Below are 17,550 nucleotides of genomic sequence, written 5' to 3'. Positions count from 1 at the left end.
GTACGGAGGTCTAAGAGAGAATGTCGATTAGAAGTTTCATAATGTTTAGGCTTTTACAAATGTACTGATAAAAGTGGATGCACGTGGCATTCTGGCAACTTTGAGAAAAACGACTTAGTTGTTGTGCCTGCTGTCAGTGGTGGAAAAAGTACCCTATTTTCATACTTGAGTAAAAGTAAAGATACCATAATAGAAAATGACTCAAGTAAAAGTGAAAGTCACCCAGTAAATACTACTAGAGTAAAAGTCTGAAAGTATTTTGTTTTAATTATACATATCACAAGTAAATGTAATTGCTAAAAGTATAAATCATTTCAAATTCCATTGTTAAGCAAACCAGATGTCACAATATTCTTGTTATTTGTTTGTCATTTACTGATAGCCAGGGGCACACTCCACCACTCAGACATCATTTACAAATGAAGCATGTGTGTTTAGTGAGTCCGCCAGATCAGAGATAGTAGGGATGACCAAGGATGTTCTCTTGAGAAGTGTGTAAATTGGACCATTTTCCAGTCCTGCTAAGAATGAAGGCCCAAACTGATATTCTGTTACCAAACTTTGCATCTGCACGGTTCTTCAAGTAAATGTGTTTTTGTAAAATCTTTAGTGGAAATGGTTAAAAGTAGTCATTGTACATAGAGTTGTATTATTTGTTTAACTTTGCAATTATTGTTTTTTGTTTGACATATATTTTATAGTGAAAAATCTGAGTCTCAGTATCTCTCGGTTACCATGGAATGGTAAGTTTTAAGTTCAGCTATCCCTGTGTCTGAATAATGCTGTGTGGTAGCTTGCCTAATAAATCAGACTTTTATACCAATACTGATATACAGTCTGAAACGTAGAGGTTTACCTTTACAAGCCAGAATGTTGAATAAAACTACATTTGAATTTACTCTGTCAGCTGTCTATGCGGTTGGTCTTTCAGCCGCTCGTAATTTGAGCTAAAATATCCACAGGAAAGTATTGTTTACCCAACTTTTTAGAGCGCCGGTACTGCCGTTGAAATTGATATCACCCGGCACACACGATAAAACCATGTCAATTTACTTGAAGAACCATGTATCGCCACATTTATTGCCTATGTGATCCATACATTTAAGAGGGAGTCATAAATCTGTACTTGGTTTCTGACTTGATTGATGTAGGCAAGCTCACATACTTTACAAGCCTTGGGATCATGTAGGTGTGCTTTGACCCTTTGCTGTCCTTGTGCCCTTACAGAAGCTCTCCCTCACACACAGACACACACACACTCCCTCTCTCATTCTCTCCCATTACAGTTCTGTGAGGATGGCAGCCTCAGCCTATCTCTCCTCTATAGAGGAGGATCTATCATGCCCGATCTGCTGCAAGACCTTGAGGGAGCCTGTCATCTTCTCCTGCAGCCACAGCTTCTGCAGGCCCTGCCTGGAGGCCAGCTGGAGGCAGGCAGGTGTCCAAGACTGTCCTGTCTGCTGATGCAGGTCCTCCAGAGACCATCCCCAAGTCACTCTGGCCCTAAGAAGTAACTGTAATGCCCTGCTGAGGGAGAGGGATCGCCAGAATACTCAGGGGCCCACATAGGAGGCTATGGAAGGGGTAACAGAGGGTGCTATGCAAGTAAAAGACAAAGGCCCTCAGGCTGTGTGTAGCCTCCACTCCCAGAGGCCCTGTTTATTCTACCTTGAGGAACAGTGTGTGGTTTGTGCGGAGTGTGTGTCTGATCACACAGACCACATTTTCTGCTCCGTGGCAAAGGCAGCAACCAAGTGGAGAGAGCAGCTTAGAACCACACTGAAGGCCCTGCAGTAGAAAATTGATTAGACCAAAGTCACCTCGGACAAAAGGGCACCTTACATCGGGGTTCAGGCCCAGCAAATGGAGAGGCGTATAAAAGAGGAATTTGAGAAGGTGCACCACTTCCTAAGAGTGGAGGAGAAGGCTATCTGCTCTGAGGGAGGAAAAGAGTATAACGATTGTAGTGGAAATTCTTACACAGAGACACTCAAAGTCAATCTTAAATGAATTATTGTTTATTGTCAGGGCGCTGGAGAGGTTACAACAAACTTCATGCACTAAAGTGAATGTCTGTCAGGAGCTCTCCCGGGGCAGTCCCGATAGTTCTCTTATATACTTACACAGAAAGTCATATTTGCATGATTTAGCTTATTCATAATTTATCATTAACGTTTGCTTCATTCATGTAAACGACCAATACTGGTTCATGCATGTGACCAATACCTCACCAGGCTTCTTCTCTCCAAGCTGAGACCTTGAAACTGAGATATGATTTTCAAAACAAGGGTCTGGGCATACTGCCCATTGCAAATTGCAATGCTACAGAGAACATTTCTCCAAGCATTTAATTGGTAACTTGCATGAACATAAAAATTGGTTATTAGACAAGCACAACCAGAACACAGAAATTGGTTATGAGAAAAGCACAAACATAAGATTTTCCATCACATTACATCCTCTTATCACTTGTGTTATCATAACCATTACATTTTAATGTAAGCATTTAGATTTTAGCTTCTATATCAAAATGTTCTATGCTTCTATTAAAGTAAGGGAAATAAACACATAAAACCAGACACTTCATAATTTCAAACCATTCTTTCTGGGTTATACAATCTAATTAGTATGGTAATACTATAATCATAATAAAGGTTATACTTCTATTAATGGGAGTGAATTCATCAAAAATGCACACATGTTAAATAACACAATTTAGACAAACTACGAAAACAAACACACTGCAGCCCATTTGGCAATTTGGGATCCCCCACTTCCAAACAGGGATTCCAACCAAGTTGCAGGCGTCCACTCTGGATGTGTGGAATTATTCTTAGCAACAGTGGCAATGTATTCGGCGAGATCAGTCATATTAGAAGAGTAATCTCGGACAAAAGTACAACATTCATCGCCAAAGACCTGCCAAAAGATAGTCCAGAGCCTCTGTTTTGCAAAGACAATTTAGGCAATTATTTTAGCATTGCCAAATTTCTCTGTCTCTAGAGATCTCCTGAATTTGGTCTAGGGCACATGTGTATTGACTTTCACAGGAAGAGAGAAAACACATGTTATAACACTTTCACACCAACCTCGTCTGAATTTGCGGCAAGCCAGGTGGGGATTGTTCTTCAGGAGATTCAACTTCACACTCACTTATCGCCCCAGTTCTAGGAATACCAAGCCTGATGCCCTCTCCCGCCAGTTCACCACCAACAACACTGGTTTCGAGCCAGATGCCATTGTGCCATCTACCTGCATCGTTGCCACCATCTCCTGGGAGATCGGGTCCCGTATTCACCAGGCTCAGCAGAACCAGCCTGACCCAGGTAATGGTCCTAGAAATGCTCTGTTTGTTCCAGATTGAGTTCGCTCTGATCTTCAGTGGGCCCATTCTACTCACCTCACCTGTCACCCGGGTATGAACTGGACCCTTGCCTTCCTGTGTCAGCGCTTTGGTGGTCCACCATGGAGAGAGATGTCTGGGAGTTTATCAGCCTGCTCGGTCTGTGCCCGGAATAAGACCTCCACTAAACCCACTTCCGGCCTGCTTCGCCCTCTTCCCATACCCAGTCGCCCCTGGTCACACATAGCTCTGGACTTCGTCACTGGCCTTCCCCATCTAACGGTAACTCGGTCATCCTCACCATTATTGACAGATTTTCCAAAGCGGCTTACTTCATTCCCCTCTCCAAGCTTCTCTCCTCCAGGGAGACTGCGGACCTGCTGGTGTCCCATGTGTTTTGTCTGCATGGCATTCCTACTGATATCGTTTCCGACAGGGGACCCCAGTTTACATCCCAGGTATGGAGATCCTTCAGTTCAGCACTGGGTATCAATGTCAGTCTTTCATCTGGATATCACCCCCAGACCAATGGCCAAACCGAATGGGCCAACCATGAGATGGAGACTGCCCTATGCTGCGTGTGTAATGGTCGTTGTATGTAGTAGACCAAGGCGCAGCGGGTTGAGTGCTCATTCTAACTTTTATTGAACACTTAAAAAATAAAACAAGAAAATGAACGGACGCACAGTATTACAGGCTAAACACAGCAGTGCAAAAACAACTTCCCACAAACCACAGGTGAAAAAAGGACTACCTAAGTATGACTCCCAATCAGCAACAACGATGTACAGCTGTTCCTGATTGAGAGCCATACCAGGCCAACAAATAAATACACAGCCTAGAATATCATAGAAATACAAAACCAGAACAATACCCAAAAACCCCGGAACACATAAAACAAACACCCCTCTTACATAATTACATATCCCAACAAACCCCGAACCACATAAAACAAACACCCCCTGCCAGGTCCTGACCAAACTACAATAACAAATAACCCCTTTACTACTCAGAACGTGACACTACCCCCCCCCCAAAGGTGCAGACCCCGGATGCACCTAAACAAAAAGCACAAAAATAACCCCAAAACAAAATAAATCCCAAACTAAAGGGAGGGAAGGGAGGGTGGCCACTGTCACCGACGGTTCTTGTGCTACACCCCCCCTCCAACCCACCTACTATGGCGGTGGCTCAGGCTCCGCCCTTACTCCCCCACCTAACCTGTCCACCCCCGCTAAATACTTATTAAATGTTACACTTCCCGAAGTCTCTGGCCTATGGCGCATCGCTGAAGACCTCGGGCTGATGTGCATTGCTGGAGACCTCAGGCTGAAGGGCGACTCTGGCTGCGCCGATTCTGGACTGTAGGGCGACTCTGGCTGCGCCGATTCCGGACTGTAGGGCGACTCTCGCTGCGCCGATTCCGGACTGTAGGGCGACTCTCTCGGCTCCGGACTGTGGGCCGTCTCTCTCGGCTCCGTACTGTGGGCCGTCTCTCTCGGCTCCGGACTGTGGGCCGTCTCACCCCTCTTACATAATTACATATCCCAACAAACCCCGAACCACATAAAACAAACACCCCCTGCCACGTCCTGACCAAACTACAATAACAAATAACCCCTTTACTGGTCAGAACGTGACAGTGCGCCTTTGGCTAACCCTTCCTCCTGGAGTACTCAGCTACCCTGGGTGGAATATTCCCACAACACCCTCACCAACGCCTCATCAGGAATGTCACCCTTCGAGTGTGCTCTGGGTTATCAACCCCCTTGTTCCCCACCCAAGAGGTCGAGGCGGCGGTTCCCTCAGTCCATGATCATATGCGCCGTTGTCATCGCACTTGGAGGAAGGACCGGGCTGCCCTTCGTGCCTCCGCCAGGACCCAGTCCCAAGCCCACCGTCACTGTGCCTCAGCTCCAGGCCAAAAGGTATGGCTCTCAATGAAGGACCTGCCATTGAAGGTGGCTTCTAAGAAACTTTCCCCGATTCATTGGTCCCTTTGAAAATTATTGTCATTAACCCCTCTGCTGTCCACCTGAAACTCCCAGCCTCTCTCAAGATCCACCCTACCTTCCATGTATCCCTGATCAAACCTGTCAGTTCCAGTCCGCTGTCTCCTCCTGCAGAAGCTCCTTCACTCGGCACATCGATGACCATCCTGCCTATACCGTCTGGCAGCTTCTGGACGTGCACCGTCAGGGTCGCTCCTGGCAGTATCTGGTGGACTGGGAAGGATACAGGCCCGAGGAGCCCTGCTGGGTTCTCTGCCATCATATTCTGGACCCCTCCCTCTTAAGTGCTTTCTATACCTCACACCCAGATAAGCCTGGTCGGGCTTAATCAAGACCTCTACAAATACTCAGCCCTGCCACTTCCACACTGCCAGATCGTAACCTCTGCTCAGTCAGTCTGCGTTTTTACAGTTTGTGTCTCCACAAAAGGAACACAGGTGATTTTTTATATTTTGACTTGAACGTTCTTCAGCTTTCATAAGAAACGGATATATTTTTTGTTGTTGTGTTTTTTACTGTATGTTACTGTTAAGCTGCAGAACAGAGTATATTCAGTTATTTAAAAAATTGTTGGACTTCCACCGAAGTCGTTTCCTTTCCTTGTTCGGGCGGTGTTTGGCGGTCGGCGTCGCTGGTCTTCTTGCCATCGTCGATCCACTTTTCATTTTCCATTTGTTTTGTCTTGTTTTCTTACACACCTGGTTTCCATTTCCCTCATTAATTGTTGTGTATTTAACCCTCTGTCCCCCCCATGTCCTTGTGTGGAATTGTTTGTTTGTAAGTGCTTGTACTCTATGTTACTGGTGCGCGTCAGGTTTTGTACCCATGTAGGTTATTTTTGTATTGCAGTGGGTTTTGTAATTAAACTGCTCCGGCTATTACCTATTTCTGCTCTCCTGCGTCTGACTTCACTGCCACCAGTTCTGCAACCCTTACAGAATTCCACACCCGCCATATGAGTCAGCAGGAGCAGGTGTCACGGTTGTCGTTGGTGATGGAGGACCAAAACGCAACAGGTATGTGTATGCTCATCTGGATGTTTATTTACTTTCAAAATGAACGTACAAAAATAACAAAACACGAACGATCAACAAAAACAGTCTGGTAAGGCACAAGGCGAAACACAGAACAATCACCCACGAATGACAAACACAAACACACCCCAATATATGGGACTCTCAATCAAAGGCAAAGAGAAAACACCTGCCTTCAATTGAGAGTCCCAACCCCAATTAATCACCCATAGAGATACACTCACTAGATTCCACATAGACATACATAAACCTAGACCATAAACCAAAACCCCGGAAATACTAAATCAAACACCCTTTAAACAAACACACCACCCTGAACCACATAAAACAAATACCCTCTGCCACGTCCTGACCAAACTACAATACTAATTAACCCTTATACTGGCCAGGACGTGACAGCAGGTGCCGGAGTCAGGTCAAGTAGCGCGTCCTGGAGCAAGAGACGATGATCCACCATCTCGGCACCGCCATGGACCGCGTTGTCCAAATCATGGACCGCTGGGAGTGACAGGGAGTTCCCCCAGCGCCTCCCTCAGCACAACAGGGGCCTCCACTACTCACTCCCCCTGCACCCGGTTCCAGTGGGATTCGCCTCACCCTTACTGCCTCACCCTACGATGGGATGTCTGCCCGTTGCCAGGGATTCCTGCTGCAGTTGGATTTATACCTGGCAACCTTCCACCCGGCTCCTTCGGCCGTGAGAGGGTGTCCGCCCTCGTCTCATGCCTCTCGGGGAAAGCCCTGAAGTGGGCCAACACCATGTGGATTGAAGGAGATGCGGTGCTGGACCACTTTGAGGAGTTCACCCATCGTTTCTGGGCAGTCTTTGACCACCCACCCGAGGGCAGAGCGGCGGGTGAACGTCTTTTCCACCTACGGCAGGGGACGAGGAGCGCACAGGAGTTCGCTTTGGACTTTCGGACCCTGGCCTTTGGAGCAGGATGAAACGACAGGGCCCTGATCGACCACTATCGCTGCAGTTTGCGCCAGGACGTCCGTCGAGAGTTGGCCTGCACGGACACCACCCTTACCTTCGACCAGCTGGTCGACCCGAAACCTGCCCCTCCGCCTGCCCTGCCGGAAGCTGGGTCCGCGGTTTGTGGGGCCATTTAAAGTCCTGAGGAGACTGAACGAGGTGAGTTACAGGTTACAACTTCCCCCAGATTACCGTATTAACCCCTCGTTCCATGTGTCTCTCCTCAGGCCGGTGGTGGCTGGCCCGCTCCAGGAGTCTGAGGTGCGGGAGGTTCCTCCGACCCCCTCTGGACATCGAGGGGGCCCCGGCGTACTCCGTTCGATCCATACTGGATTCGAGACATCGGGTGAAGGGCCTTCAGTACCTCGTGGACTGGGAGGGGTACGGTCCAGAGGAGAGATGCTGGGTTCCGGTGGAGGACGTGTTGGATCCTTCAATGCTGCGGGAGTTCCACCGTCTCCGTCCGGATCGCCCTGCACCTCGCCCTCCGGGTCGTCCTCGAGGCCTGTGTCGGCGCGCGGCTGGAGCCGCGCGTCAAGGGGGGGTACTGTCACGACTTCCACCGAAGTCGTTTCCTCTCCTTGTTCAGGCGGTGTTCGGCGGTCGGCATCACAGGTCTTCTAGCCATCGTCGATCCACTTTTCATTTTCCATTTGTTTTGTCTTGTTTTCTTACACACCTGGTTTCCATTTCCCTCATTAATTGTTGTGTATTTAACCCCTGTTCCCCCCATGTCCTTGTGTGGAATTGTTTGTTTGTTTGTAAGTGCTTGTACTCTATGTTACTGGTGCGCGTCGGGTTTTGTACCCATGTAGGTTATTTTTGTATTGCAGTGGGTTTTGTAATTTAACTGCTCCGGCTATTACCTATTTCTGCTCTCCTGTGTCTGACTTCACTGCCACCAGTTCCGCAACCCTTACAGTTTGTGGCAAGAAATGATATTAAATAACAGGTTTGGGCATAAGTCATGGAATATGATTTAAATTTCAACATGATTCCATTGATTTTGGTGATTTGTTATTGAGACACACAGAGATAAAGTTCAGTGCCTGTCTAATTACTTTTCGTGTCTGTGACGCTTGAGAGGATTATCATGACGGGGAAGACATGATAATGAGGTGTAGATGGAGAGAGTGAATCACACACACAGCCATACTTAACCATACTGGTGCTCAGTAGTAGCAGAGGGACTTGGCCCTGGGCACTGATCAGTCACCATGCAGGAGTTTGATATCATAGTGTTGGGTACAGGACTGAAGGTAAGAGAAACTCACATTCCCTCACACATATTTAGTTCTGCTCTCTGAACTACCCAATAAAGATACCATAAAGACTTAATACTATAAAAACACTTACAATCGTACGCGTGGCAATTTATTCATATGTAGGGAAATTTTAAAAAAAAGATTAATGTTTTTCATGGTGTTAATGTGTATCATTGATTACTGTATCATGGACTGTACTTGCCAGGTTTTTGTCAGAATTTGAGTATAGAAGAAACAGTGAATTCTATCAGCATGAAAGAATAAAGAAACGGAAGTCAGAGAATTTAGAGATGAGGTACATAGAACACAGTGGAGGCTGTTGAGGGGAGGACAGCTCATAATAATGGCTGGAACAGCGCAAATGGAATGGCATCAAACCACGTGTTTGATGTATTTGATACCATTCCACTTATTCCGCACCAGCCATTACCACCAGCCTGTCCTCCCCAATTAAGATGCCACCAACCTCCTGTGATAGAACAGAATTCTTATATACAGTCACTAGTGAAAGTCTACACACCCCTTGCACAGTCTTCACATTTGCTGCCTTAAAATTAAATCTAAAAATGATTTTTTTTTAAGTATCCTACAATCTACACAACCGACTTCACATTTTCAAAGTGAAACAAGATTCTACCAACCTTGCACAACTCCTTGGGCAACATACAGGTAACTCCCAAAATAAAGGAAACACATGTAAATTGGGTATACAAAGTACATTGAAAGCAGGTGCTTCCACATGTGTGGTTTTCTGATTTCGATGAGCAATTAACATCCCATCATGCTTAGGGTAATGTCTAAAAATGCCCAGTGGCCCATTTTGGCTACCATGGCTAGAATAAGAGATCTCAGTAACTTTGAAAGAGTGGTCTCAAAGGCAACCTGGACTCAGGGGTAGACATAACATAGTAAATGTGAATCCTTTACACTCCAATTAGTATGGTATGTTTCGTGTGGTATGTATTAATTTGTGGATGTCCATCGTCCATTTCATACAATATGTTACCAATTTCAATTCGTACAAAATGTTAAAAATCTGCAAAACATATATGTTACAAATTCCAATTTATGGTGGCTAACGTTAGCTAGGCTAGGGGTTAGGTGTTAATGTTAGGGTTAATGTTAGGTTAAAGGGTTAATGTTAGGGTTAGGGGAAGGGTTAGCTAACATACTAAGTGGTTGCAAAGTAGCTGAAAAGTAGCAAGTAGCTGCAAAGTTGCTAAAGTGCTAAAGTAGCCCATGCTGATATTTGAACATGCAACCTTTGGGTTGCTAGATGTTCACATTATACGCCTATCCATCCACCCCGACCAACTACCCTACTTTAATGATTGCCTTAAGTAAACTTTTGTCTTATGTATCCATACCAAACGTAACATATCATACTAATTTGAGTGTCCCAGATTAGGATTTACATTTACTATGTTACGTCTAGTCTGAGACCAGGCTGGCATGTGCACCACTAAATCTCAATCCAATTGAACACTTATTGGAGATTCTGGAGCGGCGCCTGAGACAGCGTTTCCACCACCATCAACATAACACCAAATTGTGGAATTTCTAGTGGAAGAATGGTATCGCATCCCTTCAATAGTCCAATAGACAGTAGAGTATATGCTTGTGGTGGCCCAACACCTATCTATCCCTGTACTAAAAACATATGTGGATGTTTCTGGAGTGTGAGTGCCGATGACACAATGTATAGATGTTGAAAGTAGCACTTGCTTTGAACAAATGGCTCGTGGACATACCATCTATTGTTTTTGTGAAAATTGCTCAAGCTAAGTAAATTTGGTTGGGAATCTTTTACGGACAGCAATATTCAAACCTTGTCTCTGATTCTTCAAGCAGATTTAAATCAGGACTGAGACTGGACCAGTCAGAAACACTCTTGGAACACCTCTTGGAAAGCCATTCTGGTGTGTCTTTGGCATTTGAATTTGTATAATTCTCCCGCGGAAAAATACAACTCTATTACCTGGGCTTTGCTCTTTTCATATTTATTTTGATCCTAACAAACTCCCCAGTCCCTGCCGGTGACAAGCATACCCTTAACATGATACTGCCACCACAATACTTGAAAATACAAATGGATCAACAACACTGAATTCACTCCACATTCCCAACCAAATTTACAGAGTTGAAGCAATTTTGACGAAAACAATATATACAAGTTGCCCTAAGAGTTGTGTAAAGTTGGTAGAATCTTATTCAAAATGTTTCACAGCTGTAATGGTTGCCAAAGGTGCTTCCCCCAAATATTAACTCTGGGGTGTGAAGACCTAAGCAATCAAGACATCTCCATTAATATTTTTTTAAATTAATTTGGAAAATAGTCTATAACTTTCTTACACTTTAAAATATGGAGTAGGTGTTATAGATCTGTAGGAAAAACATCAAATGTAATCCCAAAATGTGAAGAGGGGTGTGTGTAGACTTTCACAAAATATTGTATATTTATGGTACCATGGACAAAGTAATAATGATTCAATATAATACCTACCACTAGTGATCACATTTCTTTAAAATATAATATTTTACTTCACTTCAATGCTATGTGTTTCATGTGTATTTTCTATAATATCAAGTGTCATAAATGTGTGTTAATGAATTAATGAACCTACACACACATACTGACACGCAGTTGCGCAAACACACACACACACACACACACACACACACACACACACACACACACACACACACACACACACACACACACACACACACACACACACACACGCACACACAGGTGATCCCTGGGCTCTCGAGGAACGTTCAAAGCCTTGCAGGCTGTCTAAGGAATTAGCATTATCATTTACCTGTCTACTGGAGTGCAGGTAACTTAGCGGTTAAGAGCAATGGGCCAGTAACCAGAAAGTTACTGGTTTGAATCCCAGAGCCAACAAGGTGAAAAATCAGTTGATGTGCCCTCGAGCAAGGCACTTAACCCTAATTTCTCTGGATATGAATAGCTCTGACTCTATCTCCCTCAGGAATGTATTCTCTCTGGCTTGATGTCAGTGGGTGGGAAGAAGGTCCTTCACATTGACCGCAACCCTTACTATGGTGGAGAGAGTGCCTCTATCTCCTCCCTAGAAGAGGTTTGTATGAACGCATGCACAAACACACAAACATACAAAGCACTGAAGGGTTATTGTATAGTGTTAATGAGAGTGACTGTATTTTGTAGCTATATAGGAGGTTTCAGGTTCCATGTCCAGCTAAGCCAATGGGACGTGGGAGGGACTGGAATGTGGACCTTATTCCCAAATTTCTACTTGCCAGTGGTGAGGACTATGATTAATATTATGTTCATCTGTCTTGTCATCGTACGTCTAATATGAATGTGAACATGTTTAACTGTGTGTCAAGGTCAGAGTTCATTCATATTGTTTTAACCTGTGTTTGTGTGTTTGTTCAGGTCAGCTAGTTAAAATGCTGGTGTACACCAAGGTAACTCGGTATCTGGACTTTAAGGTGGTGGAGGGCAGCTATGTGTACAGGGCTGGTAAAGTCCACAAGGTCCCTTCAACTGAGGCAGAAGCCCTAGCTTCAGGTAAAGCATACCCATCAAAATAAACAATATTTGTAACTTACAAATCCTGTGTTTCCAAATCGTTGATTCTAAACAAAGGATTGCCACATAACAGTCAAAGCCAACTGAAATTCATGGACATGACAAATTGATTAACTTGATTTCAAATACATACAATCATTCAAGGTCTCAAACAGTGGTTGTAACATGGTGCTGTGTTTCAGATCTGATGGGGATGTTTGACAAGCGCAGGTTCAGGAAGCTTCTTCTGTTCATTCTGAACTTTGAGGAGAGAGACCCGCGGACCTACCAGGACATGGACCCCAACAGGACCAGCATGAGGGAGCTGTTCCGCCACTTCGACCTGGGACCAGACATCATGGAGTTCACTGGTCACGCCATGGCTCTGTACCGCAGTGATGAGTCAGTACAAATACTGCACAGACAGTCAGAAAGACGGACACACACACACCTATCTCAATGGTTGTGTCCCTGTCTCCACAGTTACTTGGACCAGCCGTGCATCCAGACCATCAGGCGGATCAAGCTGTATTCTGAGTCTATGGCTCGGTATAACTTCAGTCCGTACCTCTATCCACTGTATGGGCTAGGGGAATTACCCCAGGGCTTTGCCAGGTAACATAAACACACTCGTAAAGGTACTCAAGAATGCATAAATACATTAACTTCAAGTTTTTTTTATGGTATTGAATATGACCGCAATGTAAACCCTTACTATTCCTGTGTGTCTCAGGTTAAGTGCAGTGCATGGAGGGTCCTACATGTTAAACAGAGGAGTGGAGGAGATTGTGATGGACAAGGGCAAAGTGGTAGCAGTGAAATCTGAGGGAGCGGTGAGTGGCTGGTGAAGTAGAGAGTGGATAAGAGAGAGCGAGAGAGTTGAAGAGGGAATGAATGAATGAGAAATGGTAGAGCATGAACCGGAACATGGGCTGAATATCAGTGTAGTAAATTAGTAGTTGGACCTAATCTTTCTATCTTCTTTCACTTCCTCTTTGTGAAGCTGTTCCACTGTAAACAGCTGATCTGTGACCCCAGCTACGTGCCCAACCGGGTGAAGAAGGTGGGCCGGGTCATTCGGGTCATCTGTTTACTGAATCATCCAATCAAAAACACCCATGATGCCAACTCCTGTCAAATCATTATCCCTCAAACACAAGTCCACAGGAAATCAGGTATGACATCACAAATAGACCAGATATACACAAGAAGTTAGACAAAGGCCTAGGACCCCATATATCAAACAGGGAAAACATGATTGCAGTATTTTAGCCTTGGTATGAATCAAAAATGGACCCTCTTTGTTTTTCAGATATCTATGTATGTATGGTGTCCTACGCTCACAATGTGGCATCAGAGGGGATGTATATCGCTATGGTGAGCACCACCATAGAGACCAGTAACCCAGAGAAGGAAGTGCAGCCTGGGTTAGAACTGCTAGAGCCCATTCAGCAGAAGTAAGTTCCACACAACCTACTGCAGACTTTTACATCCAGAGCCATTTGTCTATAGTAATGATGCAAGGCTAATTTCATAATACAAAAACAGTTCACTAAAGACAATGTGATTGGTCTACAGATTTGTTTCTATCAGCAACATGATGGTCCCCATTGACGATGGAAGGAACAGTCAAGTAAGGGTCAATACCTTCAATATATTGTAGCACCGTCAACCCCACAACTAACGTCCTCACTGAGATTCAGTTCAGTTCACTTGGTGTAATGGCTGAGGTGTTGGGATTACAGTTGCTGGATCTGGGTTCGAGTCCCAGTTGAGGCTACTGACTGAATGCACTGTAATATACAAACATGTGTTCATATTTCTTGGCCATTGGTTTGTACCAGTTTTATTAATTGTGGAGTCTCCGGGTTTTGTTCATTGTGATCCTGTCTCCCTTTTTCAGATCTTTGTGTCTCGCTCCTATGATGCCACGACACACTTTGAGACGGAGTGTGAGGACATCAAGGATATGTATCGCCGCATCACAGGATCAGAATTCATCTTTGGTGACTTACGCAGAGACTGTGGTGGCGATGATGATGATGATGAGGACTAAGCGACACAAAGTGGAGTTGCTACCATTTTTGTCTTGAGTGGCTCAGTTGACAGAGCAACACCAGGATCCTGGGTTCAATTCCCTCTAGGGCGGGCCACCCATACAAAAATGTATGCACACATGTATAAAAACGTCAGCAAATATGACATTACTACTATATTGTGGCTGTCTAAAATGTCCTTGTTTTTACAGTTTTTTTAAGCAACCCTTCGATTCACCTCTTGTATCTCCCAGAATGCCCAGCTTCACAGCTAATCTATCAGTCCCATTTATGTGCTTTATGTGGTAGATGCTCTCGTACTCTGACGGCATTGAGACTGGAGAGTGGTAAAGCTAAATAACTCAGTTGATTTAATACCCTGTCTAATAAACACCACACTTTATTTGACTGTGGTAAATGTAAAATGTGGCCTGAGATTGTGTTTAGTGTGTGCTCGAGTGAATGAATGAATAGCCATGTGTTTGTGTGAAGTAGAACTGGATGGATGATGCTAAATGCATCAGAGCAGAGTAATTAGGGATACCCTTACCCTACAGATTAACTCCAAGAAGGACAAAGCCGCTGGAGTTGCGTTATGTTCTATTCTGAGACAGATAAAGAGGTGCTTCAGAGAGATGGGGGTGGAAGCCAAACGGATAGACAGACAATGAGATTAGAGAGGTTTACTAATCCCAGTGAAGGAAAGTCACCTTGGGTAGATTACATACACAATGCACATACTCTCATATGCTTTCACTGACAATTAAATAAATACAAAACATTGTGTGTGTGTATATATATATAGTTTATTGCGTCATTGGTAGCTGGCCTTATGTATTTACCATGATACAGATATATGAAACACTAAATAACACTCCCACCAAATCATATCCTCCAATACTCGTCAGAAATCCTGTTCTCTTTCTCATTTACACATTTCATAACCAACCTACCCCTCTGTGGGGAAAGATCACACAAGTACACAAAGTTTGCAAAGGCTAAAAAACATAATTCAGCCCTTGAATGAGGACAGATTTATCCAGATCATCCATCCCAGTGGTGAAAGTAGTTTGTCTTTTCCATCGAGACCTCCTTCTGTCGTTTTTGTTGTTGCTACTCCAACTCTGTGCTGATTGGAGGAGGAATCAGACCTGCCGCCACCACTCGCCGTTCACTGCTCAGGAAGTTAAAGGTTGCACAAGCGTTTGGCTGAGGAAGGTAAAGGTATGAGTGTCAGAGAGAGAGAGAGAGATGAAAAATGCTAAATTATAACTGCCCTTCACCTTATTCTATAGGCAGGGGCTGCCCATGTCTGTGTATGGATGGATAGCTACTTTCCAGGTGGTGGCACACAGTAACTTGATTTGAGAGAAATCTCAAGAGGACATTCTGAACCGGCCTATGAATGCTCACACACTGAAATCTATTGCACAAGCCCAATCCTTCTACTGTAGACAGATGCCAGGTGAGGCCAGGTGTCCCTACCGTGTCCTGCACCTCCACAGCGATGCCTTTGCTCTTGAGGAGGGCCAGGACTTTGGGGTCAATCCGCTCTGAGCGACCACCTGTGCCCAGGACCAGAACCTCTGTGGATACAAAGCATTCATGAGACACATCATGGTCATACACAATCATTAAGTTGTTCAGGTGATAACACCGTACAATTATCATCATAGTCAAGCTCTGGCGATCAAACATGAACTGGCAACTATTTAAGAGGGGGCCCATCCCAACAACACTCCAACTGTAGTCTTATCTCTCTCTCACACACACACACCCCTGCCCACGAAGGTTCTGGACTCAGGCTGGGCCATGATAAAACCAATAGGGGATCACTCAGTTGTTGCCCTCCAACAGAGACTGATAGAAATACAAGGAGGTGACTCCGCCAAATCGGAAGATATAAATATATGCTTGCATGAATTGCATGGGCGCTATGCAGCTGTAGCCTCCAGTTTGGGTGGAATAAATCTAGTCTGAGCTTCCGCTGGTGTCCAACCGGATTTGTACCAGAACCTAACAGCATCTTGCATGAGTTTGTACATTCATAAATTAGAGTATGTGACTTTCTGTCTATCCTCATAATTCGTATCGGCGTGACTAAAGTATAATTGAATTATCTCACCAATTCGAGGTTCCAGCATGTGGAAAAGGGCCATGCTCTCTACAGTGATGTCTTTATAGCTGCCTACCTGCAGGGGGCGACAGATGAGCAGCCAAAAGGACAATCCACATATTACACTGTTACATCTCATATTCTACTCATCATCACTCCTCATTTAGCCAGTTAAATATCTCACTCTCAACAGTATTACAGGGAGCAGGTAAACTGAAGAGAGATGAAAAAAATAGAACCATCATAAAAGGTTGACTTCTGGTGGGGATTAGAGGAAAGGTAAAAAAAAAAAAACATTTTCCTACATTCCATTGGAGGATTGCTGGAGGTAGCAGGGCACATGGCCCGAAAACACGGTTCCCATCGATGTTGAACCCTCTGGGGCTGTAGCTGTGGATCATTGCTCCAGCTCCTGGTTCTTTTTGCATGACAGACACTGTGGTACGCTGGTACATCTCATCATCACTGGGACCAAGCCTGTGGGCGCGAGATAGAAAGGGGCTGGAGGAGAAAGAGAGACATTAAGTTGCCTTTCCATCACATACTGTAACATTACCTGGCTAGTGGCTACAACTGGGTGACGTGGGATAGGGACATCAGACCAAGTTGATGTCTAAAAACGTTTGACAAACTTTGATATTGGGGTTGACTTTCCCTTCAAACATGTATTGGGATGCCATAGCCATTTTTTATCAGATTATTTTAAAATGGGGCACTCTGTACCTAGCAAGATGTAATAACCATAGAATTGGTCTATTCTGCCTGGGATGTATTTCAAGTAGCAAACCTTGACATCAGCATCTACCAAAAGCTAAGTAGCCAGTCAGGGGGTAGATGTGTCAAATTGTGTAGCTAGTAGCAGTTAGCACTAAAACATTGTCGTTTCTATTCTCTAGATGTCTCGTTTCTCAGCAGTACTGTACCTTGTGAACGCGGGTGGTGTCAGAGGGCTGAGCCGAAGACCCTGTGAACATCTGTGGAGAAACAGTCGTGCACACATAGTGACAGCCATGTTGTTGACAATTAAGTACCTAATGCCCGTTGGAACTAGACATTAAAACCAGGGTGGGAACTAATTATGTGTAGCACAACGTTTGGTACTTCCGTTTGGGTACATCCGGTTATTTTATAACGTAACGGGTCTTGTGTAGATGCATTCTAGAAATCAGTGATTAATTGTATCAATGGCAGAGGAGGAAGATTACTTGC

The 17,550-nt window shown here is 44.6% G+C and overlaps 2 protein-coding genes across 3 annotated transcripts; one reads left to right on the top strand and one right to left on the bottom strand.

Annotated features, from left to right (window-relative positions):
* Nucleotides 1-8,410: 8,410 nt before the first annotated feature.
* Nucleotides 8,411-14,650, top strand: zgc:112334 (rab GDP dissociation inhibitor beta). 2 transcript variants are annotated; one of them, XM_029774102.1, is made up of 12 exons: nt 8,568-8,624; nt 9,213-9,299; nt 11,627-11,734; nt 11,824-11,920; nt 12,055-12,189; nt 12,393-12,591; nt 12,673-12,804; nt 12,923-13,022; nt 13,193-13,364; nt 13,502-13,646; nt 13,768-13,822; nt 14,093-14,650. In XM_029774102.1, the coding sequence occupies exons 3-12, from the start codon at nt 11,648-11,650 to the stop codon at nt 14,243-14,245; spliced, it is 1,275 nt and encodes a 424-aa protein (XP_029629962.1). In that variant the 5' UTR covers nt 8,568-8,624; nt 9,213-9,299; nt 11,627-11,647; the 3' UTR covers nt 14,246-14,650. The 2 variants fall into 2 exon arrangements, with proteins under 2 accessions (XP_029629961.1, XP_029629962.1); XM_029774101.1 differs by lacking the exon at nt 9,213-9,299 and having other exon boundaries at nt 8,411-8,624.
* A 359-nt stretch (nt 14,651-15,009) lies between these two features.
* ndufaf3 (NADH:ubiquinone oxidoreductase complex assembly factor) lies at nt 15,010-17,421 on the bottom strand. The gene is made up of 5 exons (XM_029776037.1): nt 17,265-17,421; nt 16,647-16,842; nt 16,351-16,417; nt 15,711-15,811; nt 15,010-15,434 (listed from the first exon to the last, which is right to left on the bottom strand). Exons 1-5 carry the CDS (start codon nt 17,351-17,353, stop codon nt 15,339-15,341), a joined length of 549 nt encoding a protein of 182 aa, XP_029631897.1. The 5' UTR covers nt 17,354-17,421; the 3' UTR covers nt 15,010-15,338.
* Between the last annotated feature and the right edge of the window lie 129 nt (nt 17,422-17,550).

Source organism: Salmo trutta, chromosome 14, assembly GCF_901001165.1.
Source record: "Salmo trutta chromosome 14, fSalTru1.1, whole genome shotgun sequence".
Taxonomy (NCBI): Eukaryota; Metazoa; Chordata; class Actinopteri; order Salmoniformes; family Salmonidae; genus Salmo; species Salmo trutta.
This window is presented reverse-complemented; position numbering and strand designations above follow the sequence as displayed.